We start from the raw sequence: 23,085 nt of genomic DNA on the forward strand, positions 1-23,085 counted from the left end.
GATGATTCAAGATCAACAAGATTTTTCTCAAAGTTACCAAGACTTTCGCTTTTATCAAGTTTTTTTAGTGCCTTAACCAACTTGACGTATCATATGACATAACTATTTCATTTTTCACATTGAATTAATGTTGGGAAATTTTTGGCAGGGGCTGGTTGTTTTGTCATTGTTAAACTTTGTTAAGCTTAGATGGATAAAAGTTGGATGCAGAAGGGTAGGTGCCACCCTGACTATTTCCGTGGCTGCGATGAATTCATAAATTTTGCTTGGTCTCATCGTACTCCTGATTTAGGTGAGAGTATTTTTTGCCCCCGTTTGAGATGCAATAATGTGAACTGCTTGGGTAGAGATGTGGTGCGAGAGCACATTCGAGAGAATGGAATAACACATAGTTACACTTGTTGGACAAAACATGGAGAACCTGAAGAGCTAGTTAATAATATTGGGGAAGAAGTCACAAATGTTATAGGTGAGGGTGATATGCATGGGATGTTACAAGCTGCGTTCCCTGAATCAAGGTTTTTCGCCGGGGATGGTGAATTTCCAGATCAAGCCAATACAAGTGGATCAAGTCAGCATGATCGTGTTCCAGATGAGCCGCATGTGGAGGCCTAGAAATTTTACAAGTTGCTGAAAGATGCAGAAACACCGTTATTCCCTGGATGTACAACAAGTTCGAAATTATCTTTTCTTGTCTCGATGTTACACCATAAGTGTACTAATGGGTTGAGTAACAAAGCTTTTGACGAGTATTGTACTATATTACAGTCCACGAAAGCTTTTCTAGATAGCAGTATCCCTAAGAATTACTATGAAGCAAAAAAACAAATTCGAGATCTTGGTGTGGAATGTATTAAAATAGATGTATGCCCAAATGATTGTATGTTATATTGGAAGGATAATCGTGATAAGGAAAGGTGCGACGCCTGTGGTGAGTCTAGATGGATATCAGGTACTTGTCAATCTGGAGAAAAAGAAGCAAGTGGAAAACAGAAAGTCAAGAGAAAAGTTGCCAGGGTTTTGAGATGGTTTCCGTTAATACCACGGCTTCAAAGGTATTATATGGACCCTAAAACCGCAGAGGATATGATATGGCATGATAAAGAGCGTACCAAAGATGGTGTTTTAAGGCATCCGGCAGACTCGCAATGTTGGAAAACCTTGGACGAAAAGCATCGGGTATTTGGTTCAGAACGTCGCAATGTTAGACTCGGGTTGGCAAGTGATGGGTTCAATTCTTTTGGTGTTATGGGTACTGGTCACAGTACATGGCCAGTCTTTGTTACTTCTTATAATTTGTCACCAGAGAAGTGTATGAAGCAACCCTATTTTATCATGTTTCTGCTTATTCCTGGGCCTAAGGGTCCTGGGAATAATATTGATGTATACTTACAGCCACTAATCGGAGAGCTAAAGGAATTGTGGGAAATGGGAATTGAGACGTATGATGCTTATTCCAAGCAGAACTTCCAAATGCGTGCAACTCTCTTATGGACTATTAATGACTTTCCAGCATATACCAACCTGTCAGGATGGAGTACTAAAGGCTATCTCGCTTGACCATGTTGCCACAAGGATACAAGTTCAGTAAGATTGCGAAATGGGAGAAAAAATGTTTATTTAGGGCACCGGAGATTCTTACCTATTGGTCATCCGTTACGAAGAAACCTGAGCTCTTTTAATGGCCGCAGAGAACATGATAGTGCACCAAAACCTTTAAGCGGTGAGGATGTTCTTCGGCAGTTCCGTGGTTATCATCAAATCACTTTTGGCAAGGAAGAACATGCTGTGTGTGGGGAGAAAAGAAGGAGGGATGACAATGAGCTGCCTTATAATTGGAAGAAGATAAGCATTTTCTTCGAACTACCTTACTGGAAAGATCTTCTCTTACGACACAATATTGATGTGATGCATACCGAGAAGAACAACAGTGAGAGTTGGATAGGGACACTGTTGAACATAGAAGGTAAGACAAAAGATAACTTGAACGCTCGGGAAGATTTGAAAGTAGTGGGTATACGTGGACCACTTCACCCTGAAGCTTTGGGGAACAACAAATTCTACCTTCCTCCAGCAAAGTATACCTTGTCTTTGGCGGAGAGGAGGAAGATTTGTCAATTCTTGCGTGACATAAAGGTACCCGATAGTTATTCATCGAATATTTCGCGGCACGTTCAGGTACAAGAATGCAAGATTCCCGGGCTAAAGAGTCATGACTGGCATGTTCTCATGCAACAACTTTTTCTTGTTGCGGTGCGTGGTATCTTACACGATGACGTGACTAGAGTTTTAGTTGAGTTTTCTGATTTTTATACTCAATTATGCTCCAAGACATTGAGAATCGAAGATTTGGAGGCGCTTAAAAAAATGTATCTCACTTTGTGCAAAATGGAGATGATATTCCCTCCTTCGTTTTTCGATATTATGACACACTTGCCTGTTCATATAGCAAGAGAAGCTATAATTGCTGGACCTGTTCATTACCGGTGGATGTATCCAATCGAACGGTTAGTACGTATTTTTAAATAGTGAGTAGAATATTATAATAGTGATGTTTTTTTACTGATGTCTGTCTGAATTTTTCCTGTATTTATCAGGTACTTGTACACCTTGAAAAAGTATGTGCGAAATAAAAGTCAACCTGAGGGATCGATTGCACAAGGGTATCTTGCTGATGAATGTCTGACATTTTTCTCCAGATACTTGAGTGCTGAGATTAATACAAAGTTCAACCAGATAGGGAGAAATAGTGATGGTGATGGTGCGACGACATCTAGTCATGAATCGCCTATCTTTGAAGACGCATGTCGTTCTTTAGGGAAACCAATTTTCCGAACTTTATCTGACAATGAGTGGGAGGAAGCCCGAATGTATGTGTTGAGTAATTGTGATGAAATTCTTCCGTTCATCGAGTAAGTCTACTTTCTGATGTTGAATAAAAATCATTATGAGTTGGTAGATGATTTAATGTATATATACTTACTAACCGAGTAAGTCTACTTTCTGTATCACCTTTCTGTATCATTTATGCAGTTAATGTATATAAACAAAAAACGAGTAAGTCTACTTTCTGTATCATTTATGCAGGAAACACAAGCAAACAATTCGTGATAAATATGGAGGGAAAATTCGTGATAATGAGTTGGAGCATTGGCATGCCAAAATGTTCGGTGGTTGGTTCGAAAACCATGTAAGTGTTTGTATCTTATGAAATCAATTTACAGTAGTTGACATACTTGTCTCTTTGATATTATTACACGGCCAAAATACATTAGGATCAGAACCACTTGCACACTTAAACATCCTCATGACAGGACGATATATCAAGAACGCCACCTGAGTAAGGATACAAGTTGTCAATACAGTCATACAAGTATACTACACAAGAATATTACCTTTTTAGCAGGCAAGGATACCTATAACTTAAGGTTATCGTAGATAGTAGCATCAACTACTGTGGAACCTACGATACCATGATGAAACTGATAGTTGTCAATACAATAATACAAGTATAAAACTGATCCATTTCGATTTATATCATGATGAAAAACAATTACATGAAACTTCTAATCTTAGAAGAACTTCTTTATACTTTGTACAGATACTCCACATATTTGCATTTAACATCCCTATGACGTTTTTAGCATCCTATGTCAACTACTGTGGAAGATACTGATCCTGATGTTTGAAAAATATTATTCAATGTTGATTCAAAATATTTTAAACATACCCATTTTCTTATTATTATTAGGTTTGTGAAATGAAGCGAGATGGTGAAATAGTGAAAAAGGATATTGAAATCCTATCCTATGGGCCTAAAAAATCAGTTAGTTGTTATAAAGGATATATTGTGAATGGGTTTAGGTTTCACACAATTGATCATGAGAAGAACAGAAACACACATAACAACGGTGTTTGCGTTAATGTACAGACTTCAAATAAAGATAGTATTGAATCTATTGATTACCATGGTAGATTAGATGAAGTCGTGGAATTACAGTATCGCGAGGGGAACCAAGTAGTTTTATTCAATTGTCATTGGTGGGATATCAACGAGACAAGAAAGAAGCAGTGAGATGCATTTGGGTTTACGTCGTTGAATTTTACAAGAACCATAGCCAAAAATCAACCTTTTATGCTTGCAAAGCAAGCACATCAAGTTTTTTATCTTCGGGACAATAAGGACAAGAATCGCCGAATTGTACTTAAAATGCAGGCAAGGGATCACTATAGTTTGGGGTCACCGGAAATTGAGCTCATCCAAGAAGATTCATCCCACACAGATAATGTAACCAGTGCAGCTGAAATTGTCCAAGACTTTGAGAGTTGGACCCGAAATAAAATTGTAGGGGAAGAGGTGATTAGAAGTACAACTGACGGTGATAAAGGCGATCTAAATAATGACAGTGATAATGATCACAGTGATTATTTTAGTGATTGTGAACGAGATGATCTCGCCTAACATAAAGTCAAAGTTACTACTGAATGTACTGTTTATTTGATGTTTTCCTGTTTTATTTAGCTTGAATTACTTTCAATTCTCACTTAAATTTTATTTGCTCTCATTTTTCTTATGATGAACATTCGAAAATTGATTAGACAAAATTTGTGATTAATGGTTCGGAACATATTGAATTTCATGAATGCACTTTTAAATTTCTCCAATAGATCATTCAAAAATAGTTCAAACGAGGTTTATATACTAAGGTCATGGAGTCAATATTAATTGGATGTATTTTATTTTTGCGATAAAGATAAATTAAATAGCTTCCAAATCCTCGATTAACTTTCAGTTTCCGATCAAGACGATTTGGCTTTCGTTATTTGGATTCACAGGTAGAATTATTTTCAATTTTCCAAAATCAAATGAATTTGTAGTCCAAATTAATTATCCGAGAGATCATTCGAAAATAGTTCAAACGAGGTTTATACACTAAGGTCATGGAGTCAATATTAATTGGATGTATTTTATTTTTGCGATAAAGATAAATTAGCTAGCTTCCAAATCCTCGATTAACTTTCAGTTTCCGATCAAGACGATTTGGCTTTCGTTATTTGAATTCACAGGTAGAATTATTTTCGATTTTCCAAAATCAAATGAATTTGCATTCCAAATTAATTATCCGAAAGATCATTCGAAAATATTTCAAACGAGGTTTATACACTAAGGTCATGGAGTCAATATTAATTGGATGTATTTTATTTTTGCGATAAAGATAAATTAGCTAGCTTCCGAATCCTCGATTAACTTTCAGTTTCCGATCAAGACGATTTGGCTTTCGTTATTTGGATTCACAGGTAGAATTATTTTCGATTTTCCAAAATCAAATGAATTTGTAGTCCAAATTAATTATCCGAGAGATCATTCGAAAATAGTTCAAACGAGGTTTATACACTAAGGTCATGGAGTCAATATTAATTGGATGTATTTTATTTTTGCGATAAAGATAAACTAGTTAGCTTCCAAATCCTCGATTAACTTTCAGTTTCCGATCAAGACGATTTGACTTTCGTTATTTGGATTCACAGGTAGAATTATTTTCAATTTTCCAAAATCAAATGAATTTGTAGTCCAAATTAATTATCCGAGAGATCATTCGAAAATAGTTCAAACGAGGTTTATACACTAAGGTCATGGAATCAATATTAATTGGATGTATTTTATTTTTGCGATAAAGATAAATTAGCTAGCTTCCAAATCCTCGATTAACTTTCAGTTTCCGATCAAGACGATTTGGCTTTCGTTATTTGGATTCACAGGTAGAATTATTTTTCGATTTTCCAAAATCAAATGAATTTATAGTCCAAATTATCCGAGAGATCATTCGAGAATTGTTCAGACGAGGTTTGTTCACTATGGTTCATGACACACTCATTATTAATTGGATGTATTTTATTTTTGCGATAAAGATAAATTAGCTAGCTTCAATTCTTCGATTAACTATCAGTTTAGGATAAAGACGATTTAGCTTTCATGGTGACTATGATCCAATTAAATTATGCAAAATTGAGCATGGTTGGATTAAATTATATGATAATCGGTCATAGAGAGTATCATCGAGTAATCCTATGGAAAAGTTATGGATATTTTTATTTAGTTATATAAATGGAAATACATACATAAATTATTCACATCAAATATAATCACTCATTATGTCTATGATCCAATGAATTCTTATTTAATTATGTAAAGCTAAACAGAACTGGATTAGCTTATATGTAAAATTGTACACAACTAGATTGGGGGCACTGTGATTTTATTTTTCTAGTTATGATGTTAATATCATGGTAATTTTTTTTATTTTTGACATAAAAGTGCTAGCCATCCAAAAGATATAGGTGTATAACTTGTTGCTAGGCTCCGTACAAATCCCATGTAATAACATTTTAATAGCAATTAAAAAATTAAAATATATTAAGAAAAATTAAATAAAATAATAATAACATGGATTTTGTCTTTGTATAAGTCGTATCTTGAATCCCCACTAACACCGATGATCCACTTACTAACAAAAGGTTGATAATTAACTTGTTTACACATGGCTTGACCAAACCAAAGTAGTCAATTTCGCTCGTACCGACCGAAATATCGGCGGAATTTCGTGTACCGGTGTTAGAGCGAAATGAAAACACAAATATCGCGGTACGATATTTAATTAGCCGATAATATCGGCCGATATATACGAAACGATATAGTCCGCTTTTCCCGATATGCGACAGTTTCAGAATTTTTTTATGAACGTCCGGTCAATTTAGGAATTTCATGTAGCTAGGCTGGTAGCTCACTTGGAGGTGGTTTAGCAAGTCCACGTATTAACACACATGAGCCACGTTAATAACAAAGAAGCCTCTAACAAGCCCACGTATTAACAAATGCATAGAAGGGTCCGTCTCACAAAACAGTTTCAGATTTTTTTTCTGTTTTTCTAAAATTTATTTCCTTTCTTTCTTTTGCATTAACACAGAGCAACAGAGAGAACCGGAGATAACGAGGATAAATTTTTTGAGGTATTTTCGCTTCAAATTATTGAAAGTTTGTTAGAGGAAAAGGGGAATTAGGGGTTATTCATAGAAGAAATAGTCTGGAATTTTTGGAAAGATTTCTGCATCGCCGAAGGATGAAAACAAGAGTATATTGAGAAGGAATGAAAGAAGAACATCTAGCGGGAATAATCTCGGTCAAATCTTTTTCGATTTGAACCATAAAATTTTCATTCTAGGCGGGATGAAATCAAAAGAAAGTCCTTTGGGCGCGATTATTCCCGCTTGTTGTTTTTGAGTATCTATAAATTGAACCCTAAAATCACCTTTTCTGGGTGATTATCAGTTCCGAGGTCAAAAACATCAAGGTATATCATTTTTATGCTTATATCAATGGTTAAATAACTTCCAATCGATCATAATAAGTTATTCTTTTTTATTTATAGATTCACACAGTTCTTCGGATTGATTTGAGTTTTTCACTCTCCAGAGACTCATTCAGGTTATTTTTCACCTCCGCTCTGAATTTCAATTCGAATAGGGGTTTTCTTTAATTTTGGTTTTTGATGTTTTGATATTTTTTTTAATTATTTTTTGTAGGGTTCTTTAATTTCTGAAGATGGAATTTGAGGAAGAGTAAGTTTTCAATCCCTACTAACTTTCCCTGTCTTATAAGGTTTATGTGGTTTTGGCAATTTTTTTTGTTTGGTTCTCATATTTGATAGGGCCATATTGAGTATTAGGTAAGGATTTTGAGTCTGTTTTGTTTCATTTCTTGTTTGGATTTGATTTTGTTTAAGAATTGCCAATTGTGTGTAGATGTGATGTTTAAATCTTGTAAAGATTGTGTCCCATGAAGTGAGTTGGCGTTGTATTTTGGTTCTGCCCAACCAGATTGTCCATCATTGGGTTTATACTGGAACACAAAATTGTTAAAGCCATCAGACCAGTAGGTAGCCTTGAAGGTTATATTCTGTAAGCCCTCCATGTAAGCAGGTGTTACACTATAGTAGGCCACTGCTGGTTTTCTTGACAGGGGACTTTTGTATAGTACAAATTTATGAGATGTTCTTCCAGTACCATACTATAAGCTCATTGTTACCTAGCTAATTGTTAAACCACGATGACACATATTATGAGGTCACTTATTACCTAGCTAATTGTTAAACCACAATGACACATGCACCTTGACATCGAGAAAAAGAGGCATAATTGCACTACATGATTTTCATCTTTGCTCCCAAGTCCCAAGGTCTGTAAAATGATACTATAATAGGTGAAAGTCAGTGGAAAACATGCTATATACTAAAGAAAAGTACAAGGAAATGGAGATTTGTTGATATCTTTTTGCTCTGTTTTGGTTTGTTTAGCAGGTACGCAGGGAACGGGAACAGACGTATGGGATTGGATACCTAGGCCGCTTGAGAGTTGATTTAACATGGACTAGGCCAAGTTTGAATTATTAGGTTATTTTCTTTAGTTTTGATTGTGTAATTTTTTTGTTTCCTTATGGTTAAGTGGGATTCTCTATGCCTTGTGACAATTACTTTTATTTAATGGAACTTAAATTCTTCAATTGGATTCACTTTTTGGTATCTTTTTACTTTTTTTTTGTTACCCTGCATAATTTAAAACATAATATAAAAATAGCAAGTAAATCAGTAAATAAGTTTTAGCTACATTCAAGTTGTGGCATCAGGGTCTGCCTTGTCGCACTCATAGCCACGACAATGGTGTGGCAAAATATTTTTTGAATAAAATGTAATTCAAAACAATTTTATATTAAATAGTAATAAATGTTTTTGCCTCACTAATTGATGTGGCAAAAATTTTAAAATAAATAATTAAAACTTAAAAGAAAAAAGAAAAAAATAAAAAGAAAATACCTATTGCCTCATGCTATTGCCTCACCATTTGGTGTGGCAAGAAATCCAGCTTTTGCCACTGTATCTTAAAGGGGTGGTAACTATTTCTTGCCACCCAAGCTGTTGCCACTGGTGTGGCGAAATATTTTTATGTGGCAAAAAGAAATAGCCACACTAAATATGGGTTGTTGCCACATTTGGGACATGTTGCAATACACCCCTTTTCTTGTAGTGTTTGCAACACTGATTTTTATTTTGCTATATTCCGTTATGTTTTTTCAGCTGTTGCACCATCTCTTGCAACTGTTGGAGGATTATATCCTTTTACAACACAAACTGAGGTTTGGAAATCGCGAGCTTGTAAGAAGGAATGCATAGCGGTTTTTCAACATAAATGATTTGTGCCATAGAAGGATGGTGGTACATTTATAAAGATTGCATTTCTGTCTATAGATTCAAATTGCCACAAACACAAACTTATTATGTCTTAGTGTGTTTACCTGCTCTGATACCAATTGAAAACGTAGGGGTACCAAAATACACCACCAACTTTTTCGTTCGGCAACCCTATATGGACAAAACTTTGATACAATTCAAGTAGACCAACTTAATAATCCTTGAACAATATTATATGAAGAGTTTATATCTCTTTCTATCACAATCAGAGAGTTCTAGACATGAAGTCCTTGAACCTGATTAAACCATGAGAGTACTTAGATGATTCCAAAGATCAATATCCAAGATCAATCGAGTCGTGTCCAAATAACCGGATCGGAATTCTGCCAAGTATGAAATTTGTTATCTGTCTTTCGAAATACGAATTTTATAAGAACAAGTTCTTATAATCGATCACAATCAAGATGGACGTATCTACTACAATTGATTACGTACTACTTGTGATAATCCTATTATAAAGATAAACAATATAATGCGGAAAAAGAAAAACACAAGACACCAGAAGTTTTATTAACGAGGAAACCTCAACTGCAGGAAATCCCCGGGACCTCGTCCAGATTTGAACACCAAACTGTAGTAAGCCGCTATAAACACTAACTACCTATTATCAGAACTTCGGACTGGAGTGTACTTGAGACCGAATCCACCCTCCAAGCGATTCAGTTACAGTCGCGTTCCTAACATCTCTTGAACCTCACAAGGCTCTACGCAATTGGTTCCCTTAGCTGACGTCCTTTGCAGTCTAAGAGTTTCTTCAACCTAGGTGAAGACTGTTAATACCAATATGCCTCTAACAGATAAGCCTATTTTAATTTCCGTTTAAATCGTGATATTAGGATGAGGAAATCTATTTGCAATAGATAAAATCAAGCAAACCTCAAAATTCGATACTTATGAATCCCGAAGAGCACACTAAATTATTGTCCACATCACAAGAACAATCTTAGACGAGTTCCCGTTGAAAGCATAGTATAGTACAGAAAACAAAACCTTAAATTAAAATAGTTATCAACCATTAAACTCGGTAGCATATTGACGCGAACATGGAGATACTAACACAACTTGAACGCATCTAAAGTCTATAGCCTACTTTTATTAGGCACGTCCAATGCGTTAGCTTACTTTTGAAATGTTGTCAGCAAGTACCTTGTGCCTACGTACACGTGGCTGGGGTGCTTGATAAAAGAAAATTCCCAAATATAAATCCCTAAAAACCTACTTATCGTAGCTTAGCTTAATTACTAGTAAGTCTTCCACCACTGCTCTTTTTATATCTTATAGTCTCCATTTCAACAAGTAACAACTCCCGTTTTATTATAGAAAATTTCTTGTTTGGTCCTAGGCCCATACAGTTATTTATAGTGGGGTCCAACCGGAATTTTTTTTTATCCGGAGGTCCAAAATTAATTAAAACATGGAAATGTCCATAATGCCCATTACTACCAAACGTGTGTGTCTACACTGCTTACAAATTTGAGTACATATCTGGTACACTGCTTAAAAATTCGAGTACATATTTGCTACACTGCTTACAAATTTGAGTACATATCTATCTGAGTACATATCTGTTGTACTGCTTACAAATCCGATTATATATCTGAATGCTTACAAATTCGAGTACATATTTGCTGCACTGCTTCCAGGTAGAGTACAAATCTGTAAGAGTCAATGATAAATAAATTAGAAAACGTATTACATCACATACATTGTAGGATCATACAATGTAGCAACCCAACCTTCTATGTTCCTCCAAATCCATTTGCAGCACACCTTCTTTCAAACACACGTCACAACCAATTTGTAACTTCATCAAGACCACCACCGATTTCACAAGCTTGCAAATCTGAACCAACAACAACTCATGTTCCTATCATTCAAAATCTGTCATTTCTTGCAATAAGTTCTGAACTGCAGCTCCAGATCATCTCCATGTCCAATTCCAGTACTGAATCAAACGTAACAAAGAGCATCTATTTCAGTATTTCATATACGTACTGAATCAAACATAACAAGGAGCACTTCCTATGAGTATGCGATATATGAACTGAAGATTCATGAACTACAAATCAACAGGTGACAGATCTATGAAAAATAAGAGAATCGAAAGACATATTACAGTATTTCACATAAGTACTGAAGGGTAAGACTAAAAAAGGAGCAAAAACACAACAAATATCACTTCCTATCAGTATTATACATACATACTCATGGATCGAACCAAAAAAATTGGAAAAACTTCAAATAAAACAAAATTAGAAGAGTTTTGTATCAGTACGCCATATATGTACTGTCAATTCATACACGAAAAACAACTGTAACAAACCTAAAAAATGTTATAATGTTGAACCAATGATAAATCACAAATAACCGCTACAGTTTTAATTACCTGTAACCCTGGGAAAACAGCATTGTTAATCGCAGATTCCATATCAACCCAAAGAACAGGATCTTTCTTGAAGAAAATCATGCCACCTCTGGGACCTCGTAATGACTGCAAATTTAAACAGAAGACATAGTAAACAACATGACCCTTGAACCTAAACCAATAAAAACAAATGCTGCCTGTGTTGGTGTCAGTAGTTGCAGTCTTGCAGACTTCATGAATGGGACTAGGTGTACCTTGTGAGTGGTGGTTGTTACAACATCACAGTATTCAAATGGGTCGGCAAGTACAGATGCAGCAACGAGACCACTTATGTGAGCCATATCCATCATGAGAAAAGCCCCAACAGAATCTGCAATCTTCAAGAAACATAGCAGGAAAGGGAATTAGGTGTGCGTAATCGGTTAACTAGTCTGATTCTCTGATCACTAAGACTCACAACTGTTGACAATCAAAAGATATGTGTATACCTTTATCATTCGAGGATAATCGAAATCACGAGGATAAGCACTAGCACCAACAATGATGAGTTTTGGTCGAAAGAGGGTGGCAGTTTTCTTAAGCATATCATAATCAATAAGGCCTGCAAGTGACTTTGGTGATGAATACAAATTATCAACGAATTATAAATGAACAACAATAGACCACATAGTCATTACACAATATAATAATGCAGAGCAGCACCTGTTGATTCATCAAGACGGTAGGGCATCGATTCAAAATAAATCGAAGTCCCAGATACCCGTCTTTTAGGAGTCATAAATCCATGTGACAAGTGACCTCCATGAGGAAGATCCAGACCCTATGCCAGTTACATGAACAAATTAATACAGCCCCATATTTTGAAAGGAGAGTTGATTACATCCCTTAGGGGTTCAAAACTGATTTCAAAAAATTGGAGAGAAAGAGAAAGAGGCCTCAACTTACCATAATACGGTCATGTGGGTTGAGAAGTGCAGTGTAAACTTCAAAGTTAGCAGGAGAACCAGACAGAGGTTGGACATTAACTCCCCATTTCTTTGGGTCTAAGTGAAATGCAGCCAAAGCCCTTTGTTGACAAAGTGTCTCTAGCTCATCAATGTACTCATTGCCACCATAGTACCTACATTGCAGAATGAAATGATCAAATGCATTTCAATACAAATACAGGGAAAAAATACAACATTAAGCACCATATTTACCTTTTACCATGAAGCCCTTCTGAATACTTGTTTGTGAGACAAGAACCCACATCTTCCATCACTGTGCGAGATGTAAAATTCTCTGAAGCAATGAGCTCCAAGCTGTTAAACTGACGATTCTTCTCACTATCAATTATTGAACGTACTTCAGGGTCTGCCTAACTTGAGAAGGTAATCTATCCGCAGTAGTAGTACCCAACTTGGGAAAAAAAGTTGAAGAACCTTTAGTAAAAAGATTGGGTTGTTGTACAGCAGCACCCATTATTGCAGCTCCACTGTATGCCTGCATCTTCTTCACTTCTCCTTAAACATAACAAGGAGCACTTCCTATGAGTATGAGATATATGTACTGAAGATTCATGAACTACAAATCAACAGTATGACAACAACAGGTGACAGATCTATGAAAAATAAGAGAATCGAAAGACATATTACAGTATTTCACATAAGTATTGAAGGGTAAGACTAAAAAAGGAGCAAAAACACAACAAATAGCACTTCCTATCAGTATTATACATACATACTCATGGATCGAACCAAAAAAATTGGAAAAACTTCAAATAAAACAAAATTAGAAGAGTTTTGTATCAGTACGCCATATATGTACTGTCAATTCATACACGAAAAACAACTGTAACAAACCTAAAAACCATAAAAGCGTCAATCAAATCGATTTGATTATCAGAATACAATCAAAAAACAAATCAAAAGAAGAAAACCGAACAAAATAATCAAACAAGATGATTAGAAAGCATACCTGGAACAGAAAAAAAATATTCTCCTCGTTCATCATAAGAATTTTATATTAGTACACCAAATATGTACTGTCAATTCATACACAAAAACAAACTGTAAAAAACCTGAAAACATAAAAACGTCAGGAAAATCGATTTCATCTTCATAATACAATCAATAGAAGAAAAACGAAAAAAATAATCAAAGAAGATGATAAGAAAACATACATGGAAACACAACAAATCTTCTTGTCGTAAGTCATAACGATGCATCTTCTTCTTCTTCTTCATTCAAAATAAGCTAGGTTTCTGTCAATACAGGATATACGTACTGTTGTTTCATACAAAAAAACGAATCTAAAAACAACAAAATGGAACTAGTTAGATCAAATCTAATAACGAAATGAACCAAAAACGTGATTATTCATCTAGATCTAGTAAATAATCAAGAAATCAAACATGGAACTAGTTAGATCAAATCTAATAACGAAATGAACCAAAAACGTGATTATTCATCTAGATCTAGTAAATAATCAAGAAATCAAACATGGAGATCAAAATCTTAATCAAACACCACAACGATTAGACCATGGATCGAACAAAAAAAACTGGAAAAACTTCGAATAAAACTTGCAGAGCTCGAACAAAAAATCGTTGTGATGATTAATATCGTAAGAACAAAAAATCCACCTACCGATTACACTTGCAGAGCTCGAACTCATGAATCAAACAAGGAACTCAAATAATCTTCACTTGCAGAGCTCTTCTCTGAAAACATAAATTGAGAGAATGAAAAAGAAACGAACGTGTTTCTTAGCTTAAAAAAACTTGCGGGGTGTTTTGGGAATTATGATAATACGTCACATGTGTCCCGCACGTGTACATGACCTAGGCTTAAAAAATTAGGTCCAGTTTCATGTTTTCTTTTAATTATGGACCTATGCTTACTGGGCTTTAGTGGGTGGACCTGCCATTAACTAAGACTACCATAATAGTACCTATTGGTAATTCCTACTTTTATTATATCGCTACTGCCTCTTTTTGTTCTGTTACATCACCGCCTCCACCAATTCTAAGGCAGTGCATATCCCTCTCATCATGTCTCATTCAGTTATTAAGTGATCAACGAAGTTTAGGATTGGCAGTATTATGCTTCGAAGAGCTAAAGACGTTATCAAGTAATCAGAAATTTCTTATGGGACCATTCGAAAACGAAAAAAGGTTATCACTATGTGTCTTCGAAGAAATGTCGCACTCCTCTGAAATCAGGAGGCTTAGGCATCAAATCCTTGAAGAATATGAACAAGGCATCAAATTCTTGGAAAGTGGTGGTGGCGTTTTAATAAAGAAAAGACAACCCTTATGGAGAAAATCCATGACCTCCAAATATGATACAATCCAGTTTGAGAGAGAGACGAAGAAGCCGAAACCTCCGAACAAATGCATAGTTTGGAAAGGTTTTTATTATATGTTAAACTGCTTTAAACTTCGCTCGAATCTGAATCTGGGGGACGAAAATACTATTAGATTTTGGGAAGATACTTGGGTTGGGAATCAACCCTTCAGCCTGAAATATCCTCATATTTATCGGATCACCACTGCTAAGAATTGGACTATCAAGAAATCTGTGGAATCCATAGCTAGTGTGTGTGTTGGGTTTGGGGTGGGGGGGTGGGGGGGGGTTGGTATTTTGGTTTAAGTAGAATACTTCCCGACACTCAAATTGAAGAAGTCACTGACCTCATTTCTAGTATCAAGGATATTTGTGTGTGCTCTAAAGAGGACTCTCTTTCTTGGTCGATTGATAAAAAAAAGGGATCTCTACGGTAAAATCTGTTTATTCTTGGTTCGAAGGAGCGGGATTTGGAGACGAATAACCTAAGTATTTGGTCGAGGTCTTGGCCACATAAAGTAGGATTATTCATATGCCAGGTATACCACAAAAAAATACAGCTACTCAAGACGTTCTTTACAAAAAAAAAGGAAAATTATTGGTCAATGACTGTGTTTTGTATCGCAAAGATGGAGAATCGGTTACTTATTTACTGTTCCATTGCCCTTTCGCAACAAAAGTATGGAAATACTTTATGTTTTTTGCTAGGATTGATTGGGTAATGCCTAACTGTATTGATATTATAATTAAGGGCCAGAGAATCAAGAATCTCTCCCCAACTGGTCAAGTACTTTGGCAAGTTTTACCTCCGAACTGTATTGATATTACTATAACTCCTTATGTATCCTATTTTTCAGGGGATAATTGGCAAGCAAACTAGAATATATATAACACATCTAAAAATCGTGTCTTGGAATTTTACGAATTTTATCTCGTTAAAAAGATTTTATAGAGATCTACACCATGAGTACAAACAACAATATCAAATTTAGAGTTTTTACGAAAAATTCGGAGGTGTTTATCCTTTTAGACACAATTTTTGAAAATTGAATGCATAGTCATTATGCAAACCACCACAAAAGATGCATAACACATTATGCCTCAAAAATAACATTCCAACAAAAAAAGGATGTATAACGCGTTATGTAATCATCGGTGTTTCGTTTTTCTTCGGTCGGCTCTCCCACCATGGGAGCAGTGTTCTAGCATATGAATGACAAAGAAAATCATCCAATTGACAAGAATTATTTCTTTGCACACATCAAAATTGATAAGTTAGGATTTGATTTTCCTTCGTGCATTAAAGTGGTGGTGGTTGGGGTGTAACTGTAAGAGGTGGTGGTGGTGTAAATGTAGTTTGTGACTCCATGACATTATTAACAATGGTAGCTCATACACATTAGTAATTTAGAAAGGACTTTAGGACTATAGGGAGAGTCGATTTTAACCCCGATCTCTGTTCTCTATTTCTATACTATGACTCTGTGAGAGCCATATGTCTAACCAACTAGACCATCTTTGCTGGTTCTTAAACAACTTATGTGATGCTGATGTTAGATATGGTGGAGCCTGATAGGGATCAGACACAATTTAGTTTAAGTGGTGATGATTCGTGTCCCACAAAACTATTGGTTTTAATATTTATGTAGTAGACGCGATTGTTTCCTCATTATCGATCAATTAAGAAGCGTACTTGCTGTTTCCCTTGTCAATTCAAGATGATATTAACACAGCAACACTAATTACTAAATTTATGTAAACTCGGAGAATAAAATGTCTAATATATGATCTGGGCTTGGAAGGTAAAACCGTGAAACGCAAGGAAGGTGCTAATTGAGCACATGTTTACTTGAGTGGTGAGACTTGCACAAATCTGATAGTCAAATGTACTCCAGCCGATTATTTTATGTCGATACACAGCTGATCCAGCTGACCGACCTTCTAGATTAATAACTCTACTCCATATAAATACTCATGAGATTTTATCCAAAACTATGATTAAGAGATGATATTGACAGGTTTTGGTCATGAAAAGAGAGAGCAGATTGAATTCTATGGGAATTAATTAGTGTCGGTTAAGCCAGGTGACTGTATATTTGACCAATTCTAATTCTAAAGAATGCTTATGTGCAGCTAGCTGGCAATGACATTAACACAATTCGATCCATCGAGCCGAGGGGATCAAACTATGATTTCGTAGGCGATAGTAGCATTTTTTTGTTAGCAATAGATTTGCCTCGTTGCCTGGCTTGAAATCTTCTCGACATTCGAACGTATCATACGTGTGGTTTCTGCACGTCCGTTGATGACATGCCAAAATTGATGACGAATGTAATTAGGTCAGATGGATGGGCGGCTATGATTATTTAATACTCCCTTCATTCCATTTTACTTGATGTTTTAAGGTTTTTTTTATGTTCCAAAATAGATGATAGTTTTAGTATTTTTCTCATATTCTCACTGATTTGCCCTTGCTTTGAATACATACAATATCATTAATTTTTATTGTAATCAATACTCTAATTTTAAATCTACTCTAGTTTGGTAGTATATCCCAAGTAAATTACTAAGGAATTAATAACTTTCTCCAAAATCTAGAAACTAAAAAGTAGTTATTTAAAATTCTAAGAAAAATTAATATGGGTACAATTGGAAAGATTTTATTCTCTATGGTATTTCTTAATCTCCGTGAAAAACTCTACAACGTCAAGTAAATCGGAACTGAGGGAGTAGATCTACTGCATCAACTTTTGGAGCAAGATGCACATAGTCAAGGGCTCCGGATCGTCTACACCAGAAATCCTCTACACCTCTGCGCCTGCCAATGAATGGACGACATGTGTTTGCTTTTGAACATACCAAAATCAGAATCTCTGAGTATACTAAAGTTGTTAAAATCAAAAGATTTTCACCGAGATAAAAATGAAAAATGTTTATCCTCACTCAATTATCTCCATATACCATGGTCTTTAGACTAATTGATGAACACTTTTCATCTTCTTCAACGTTTTCAATTTCTGATTGCTTTGTTTTAGTTTTAAATACATATGGAGCCTTCACCTCTTTTACAGCTACTATTTATCTCAAGCTCCCCTTAATAAAGTGGCCAACATAGGTCTGGCTTTTTTCATGGTAGATCATGATACAGGTATTACAAACTACAGCTGGAAAATGGTGATATGAATCAACATTTTCTTTTTATTGAGACGTTACGGCTGTTGGTCTATACTGGTCGACACACCTGGATAAAATTTGAAGCTTTTTTTTAAATTTTCCTGAAGACCAATATAATTCACTTGCAGCACTTAAAGAAGTCACAATGATAGTAGTACTTTAAAAATAAGTTGAATGATTCCATTTCAGCCATCACACTCTTTAAACTTGGAATCAGACTCAACCAAAACAATTTCACAATTCCATTCAACTCATTCCACAAGTGGAGAGGAAGATCGAAACAACTACAACTTTAAGATTATAAGTACCGATGCAAAACTCTGTCCCACCGTAGCAATTTTATCTTACTGATCATACTTTGAACAACCCCTCTTCTCCGTGCATCGCTCTAACAAGAAGCAAGTAATCCATTTGAATTTCAATGCTTCTATCAACTCTTCCTAAATATATACTAGGGAGTTCAGGCAGACCCAAAGGAAAATTACAAGGCAATAAGTGAAGGAACTCTTTACCACTATATAACCAACACCGGTAAGTTAAATGTTTCATCACTATATATATTTGTTCTTTATGCAAGTAAACTAGGGCAACTTACATCCTTCGTTGCAGCCAAATGACTTTGGAGCTTTGGTTTTTCTATTTATAGTATTGGAAGAATGGGTTTTAGCAAACGTATCACATAGCTTCTCTCTTCGTTTTCACCTTCAATAAAATCCAACTTGAGTGATTTAAGAAAGGAAAGTGATGTCTAGAGATCACTGCGTATAGACTCCTGCATTCGAACATTTTTAATTCCCAGAGAAGTCCATAACCGTAATCTGGTATGGTATGAGTGAGAAGAAATAATCAAGGGAGGATTAACATTTTCCATTTTTACCTCCGTGTAAAGATTTTTATTTTAACAACTTTACTATACTCAGAAATCCTGATTTTGGTATGTTGAAAAGCAATCACGTGGTGTTCATTCATTGACAGGCGCAGAGGTGTAGAGAAATATTTGGTGTAGACGATCGGGAGACATAGTCAAGTAGGAATTGCCAACACCTTTGCATTTATTGACCTAGTCAAATGGTTTTTATACTTAACTTTCATCATTCATTAAAACAGTGGGTTATGATTAAGTACTCCCTCCATATTTCAAAAAAAAAAGAAGAAGTACTCCCTCCATCCCAAATTAGATGAGTTAGTTGGTTTTACATTTTGTCACATACATAAATGAGTTATCTGTCTAGTTAAGGGGATATTTCTAAAATTACCCTTTTAATTGATTACTATAATATGTATAATTTGATAGCCATGGTGTTTTAAAATGCTTTTCGACGGCCTATAAAGTTTACGAAAAACCGTGGTATAGTTTAAGTGATAAATCATTTCTAAGTTTTACTAGTTATTATCCATAAGGATATAATTGTAAAAAATACTAAAACATACTCCCCTTTCCTCATTGCCTTAAGAATTGTGCAAACTACAACTAGCTCATCTAATTTGGGACGAAGGGAGTATTATTTAATTATTTTTTTTTGTAAGAAAAAAGAACCTTTCACCAACGGAAATTCAAGATCATATTGGATTTAAAATGGAGCATTAGTGAATAATATAAAGTAACATGAACATACCATACAAGTATAGTAACATGCCATATAAGTATAATAATGAAAAATCCGATAAGAGAAAGAGAAGGATTGATGGAACATGATGTATATAAGAATGAATAAGAACCGATCAAATCGGTGGAATAATATTTTTTTCTCGAAATTTTAGTTTATTTGTTTGTTTATAAAGAAATGCTCTTAAAAGTGGAGTGATTTGTTCAAATCTCTTAAAACTTGTGATGAAGATTCCTTCACAAAAAATATCATTGATGAAAATCCCGTCGCCGAATAATACAAAGATGAAGATATAAATCCCGTCGTTTGAAGGCATCTCAAGTAATCTTAAAACCCACACCAGGAGTAGCTCCCATCTAAATAACTACTAAACATGACTAGATTTAAAGCCATATCATTGTTTGTTCTGGTTGTAGTGCTCTAAGCTGCAACTTCAACTGTCTCCTTTTCCACTTCACTTCTTAATTTTTGGCCAATCTTTTCATCTTGCATCCCTTTGATAATCTGAATTGTTTGGTTGGAGCCAGATTCCAGTGCCATTTCGCTCTATATTTCAGTAGCCCATTGCAAGGCTTCTTGGCCAGTGTTTTTTGGTGTCCCTCTTGCATATTCTCGTGGAATTACCATTCATCTGCTCCTCTGCAACAACTTGCATAGTCAGTCAGTGTTAACCCAATAAATGCATTCTAATATTTGGATTCCTAGCAAACCCCATATTAATTTTTAAAGATAGAAATCCAGGGGTAGCCATTGCAATATGAATTTACTATCTTGTTCTCAGCTTCCTCCTGAGAATAGGTTATGTGCATATGATTATCACATTTGAGCTTTAACAAAATTTATAATGTTTCCTGCAGTATTTCTAATCTCCTTTCTTTCTCTGAAAAGATGAATACTTATTGTTGGAGAATTATACTGTTTTTCATGACTATGTTTATAGTCTAATATAAAATAAAGGGTTGCTATTCACGCTTGTGAAAATTTAGATTTTTTGAAGATCACATTGCACCTTTCCTTTAGATATATGCCAGAGAACGAATGAGCAAAATATTGCCCAACCCAACTCCCTCGTTTTTCCTATGTTTGTTTAGTAAAACGTTCATGAAAGTTCCCAAAACCATTATATTTATCTTCACGTGTAAAAAGTAGTTCTTTCCAGGAATTTTTTTGCTCACGCAACGGCCTCTTAACCTTTAGATTAGGAAGATGTGATATCACCAAACTGTGGTTAAGTTCACAATTATTTTCCCTAATTTTATCTTAAAAAAAACTTCCGCATCATATTTTCTGAGTTCCAACGTATTCCGATGCCACACCCAGAAAAAAAGAAAGTATTATATTGGTCAACTAAAAGAGTTGGATGTTAATCCATATTGGTCAACTTCTGAAGAATTCAGCTGTTAATCCATCCGGCCCAGGGGACTTATTGCTTCCCATCCTTTTAATAACCCCCCAAACTTCTTCCTCTGTAAACTCTCTTTCAAGCCAAACTTGTCCTCCTCCTTCACTGTTAGAAAATATAAGTTCTCCATCTGAGAATTGACTTCATCTTGTTGAATGAAAAGATTAGCATAGAAAGCCCTGATTTCTTCTTTAATTGTATCCTGCTCAAAACAATCCACACCTCCCACTTGCAGCTTACAATCCACACCTCCCACTTGCAGCTTGACTATAGTGTTCCTTTTCCTTCTTGCATTAACAAGCTATGAAAATATCCAGTGTTATCATCTCCCCACCTAAAATTGTTTTGCTTAGCTCTCAACTGCCGTTTTCTAGCTTCCAAGGTCTCAATGTTCTTCAGCTCCAGCTTACAATGTAACCTTTCCCCCATTTGGCAATGTTGAAGATCTCCACTCTCCTCCAATATGTTTAGTTCATGTATCCTATCAGCGAGAGCAGTCTTCTCCCTTCAAATAGCTCCAAACTCCTGAATTCTCCATGGCTTGATTAAGTGTTTCAAGTTCCGAAGCTTCAAAAAGAATCTAGTACTTGCACTGCCTTGAAAGGACATAACTTCCCACCAATTATTCACATTCTTAGTAAATTCCTTGTGTTCAATCCACACTCTATCAAGCTCAAAATAGGGTTTTGAAGGCATTGTAGGCTCAGTGATTACTAGAATTAGGTTATGATCTGAAATAGTTCATGTTAGTACGATTTGAAGAGCATTTGGATATGCCTCCTCAAAAAGATGGTCGAACAAGAATCTATCTAACCTGCACAAGAGAGGAAAAGAATGGTTGTGAAACCAAGTAAAAGATCCCCCAATCAAAGGTTGACCAATCAGAGCATGCTCCGTAATGAAGTTATTGAGAAACACCACATTCCTGCTGTCTCCATCCCCTCTGTTTCTCTCTTCATTAGTTCTCACTGCGTTCATATCTCCAGCTATACATATTGGACCATTCCACCACCTTCTAGCTTCATTCTTATCATCCCAAAAATCACTCCAAAAATTGTACTCACAAGGACTATAGGCATTAGTTACAACCCATTGAAAATCATTACTTATGTTAGAAAACACAGTCGTAATGTTGTTAAATCCCAATCTTTCCTGCAATTTTTTAAACTTGATACTATCCCAAATGCATAACATTCCTCCACTACTTCCTACTGGTGGAATATAATTCCAGTCAAAATTATCATCATACCACAGCTGCCTAACAAACCAGTCAGACATGTACTGAATTTTTGTCTCCTCAATTAGACACACACCACATCTTTGAGATGCCACCAAATTCTTGACAACAATTTGTTTATCAAACTCGTTCATGCCCCTAATATTCCAACAAAGTATTTTAAAATCCATTAATAATTGATTCCTCCCTTGTTGCTCTTACGTCTTCAACACTGTTATCTTCCTCATCCCCACAATCTGATTTCTCTTCATCTCGATTCACATCAAGATTATTGTCATTAGTATGCATATCACCTTCCTCATTGGCTCTCTCTTCCCCGTCTTCTTTACTCTGAAAATCTTTGTCTATAGTTTATCACCAATTTGGTCATATTCCTCTTCAGTGTTTCTTTTTGAACTTCATTAATACTTCCATAACTGCACGCAACATGTACCAAAGATTACACGGTTTTATCTATGAGGCCATCATCCTCATCTTCCTTGAATTGTTGAACCTCTTCTAAATTTCTCACTACATCATCCTCCATCTCCTTTCTGCTTGAACCCACAAAAGAAAAACTGTTTTCTGAATCTTCCTCTTGCTGAATTGGAGTGTACCTTGAGCCAGTCTTTCATAAGGTTTTTTATGTTGATTTCTAAGTATTAGATGCTTCCCTTCCCCCACTTTTAGGTA

At 35.5% G+C, this 23,085-nt stretch overlaps 2 protein-coding genes and 1 long non-coding RNA gene across 3 annotated transcripts; 2 read left to right on the top strand and 1 right to left on the bottom strand.

Moving 5' to 3' along the window:
- Positions 1 to 699: 699 nt before the first annotated feature.
- Positions 700 to 2,916, top strand: LOC113312801. Its single transcript, XM_026561538.1, has 3 exons — positions 700 to 1,537; positions 1,625 to 2,507; positions 2,598 to 2,916. Exons 1-3 carry the CDS (start codon positions 700 to 702, stop codon positions 2,914 to 2,916), a joined length of 2,040 nt encoding a protein of 679 aa, XP_026417323.1.
- Positions 2,917 to 6,896: 3,980 nt separating this feature from the next.
- LOC113313988 lies at positions 6,897 to 8,584 on the top strand. The gene is made up of 4 exons (XR_003342190.1): positions 6,897 to 7,349; positions 7,428 to 7,483; positions 7,582 to 7,617; positions 8,352 to 8,584. It is a non-coding gene; the product is annotated as an uncharacterized LOC113313988 (long non-coding RNA).
- A 3,110-nt stretch (positions 8,585 to 11,694) lies between these two features.
- Positions 11,695 to 22,547, bottom strand: LOC113312802 (serine hydroxymethyltransferase 3, chloroplastic-like; the record flags this gene model as incomplete). Its single annotated transcript, XM_026561539.1, has 7 exons — positions 21,930 to 22,547; positions 12,867 to 13,024; positions 12,613 to 12,787; positions 12,370 to 12,487; positions 12,156 to 12,268; positions 11,922 to 12,044; positions 11,695 to 11,793 (listed from the first exon to the last, which is right to left on the bottom strand). Coding segments are annotated over exons 1-7 (1,404 nt in total), but the record flags the coding sequence as incomplete, so codon positions are not given.
- Positions 22,548 to 23,085: the final 538 nt, after the last annotated feature.

Source organism: Papaver somniferum, chromosome 9 (assembly GCF_003573695.1).
Source record: "Papaver somniferum cultivar HN1 chromosome 9, ASM357369v1, whole genome shotgun sequence".
In the NCBI taxonomy this organism is placed as follows: domain Eukaryota; kingdom Viridiplantae; phylum Streptophyta; class Magnoliopsida; order Ranunculales; family Papaveraceae; genus Papaver; species Papaver somniferum.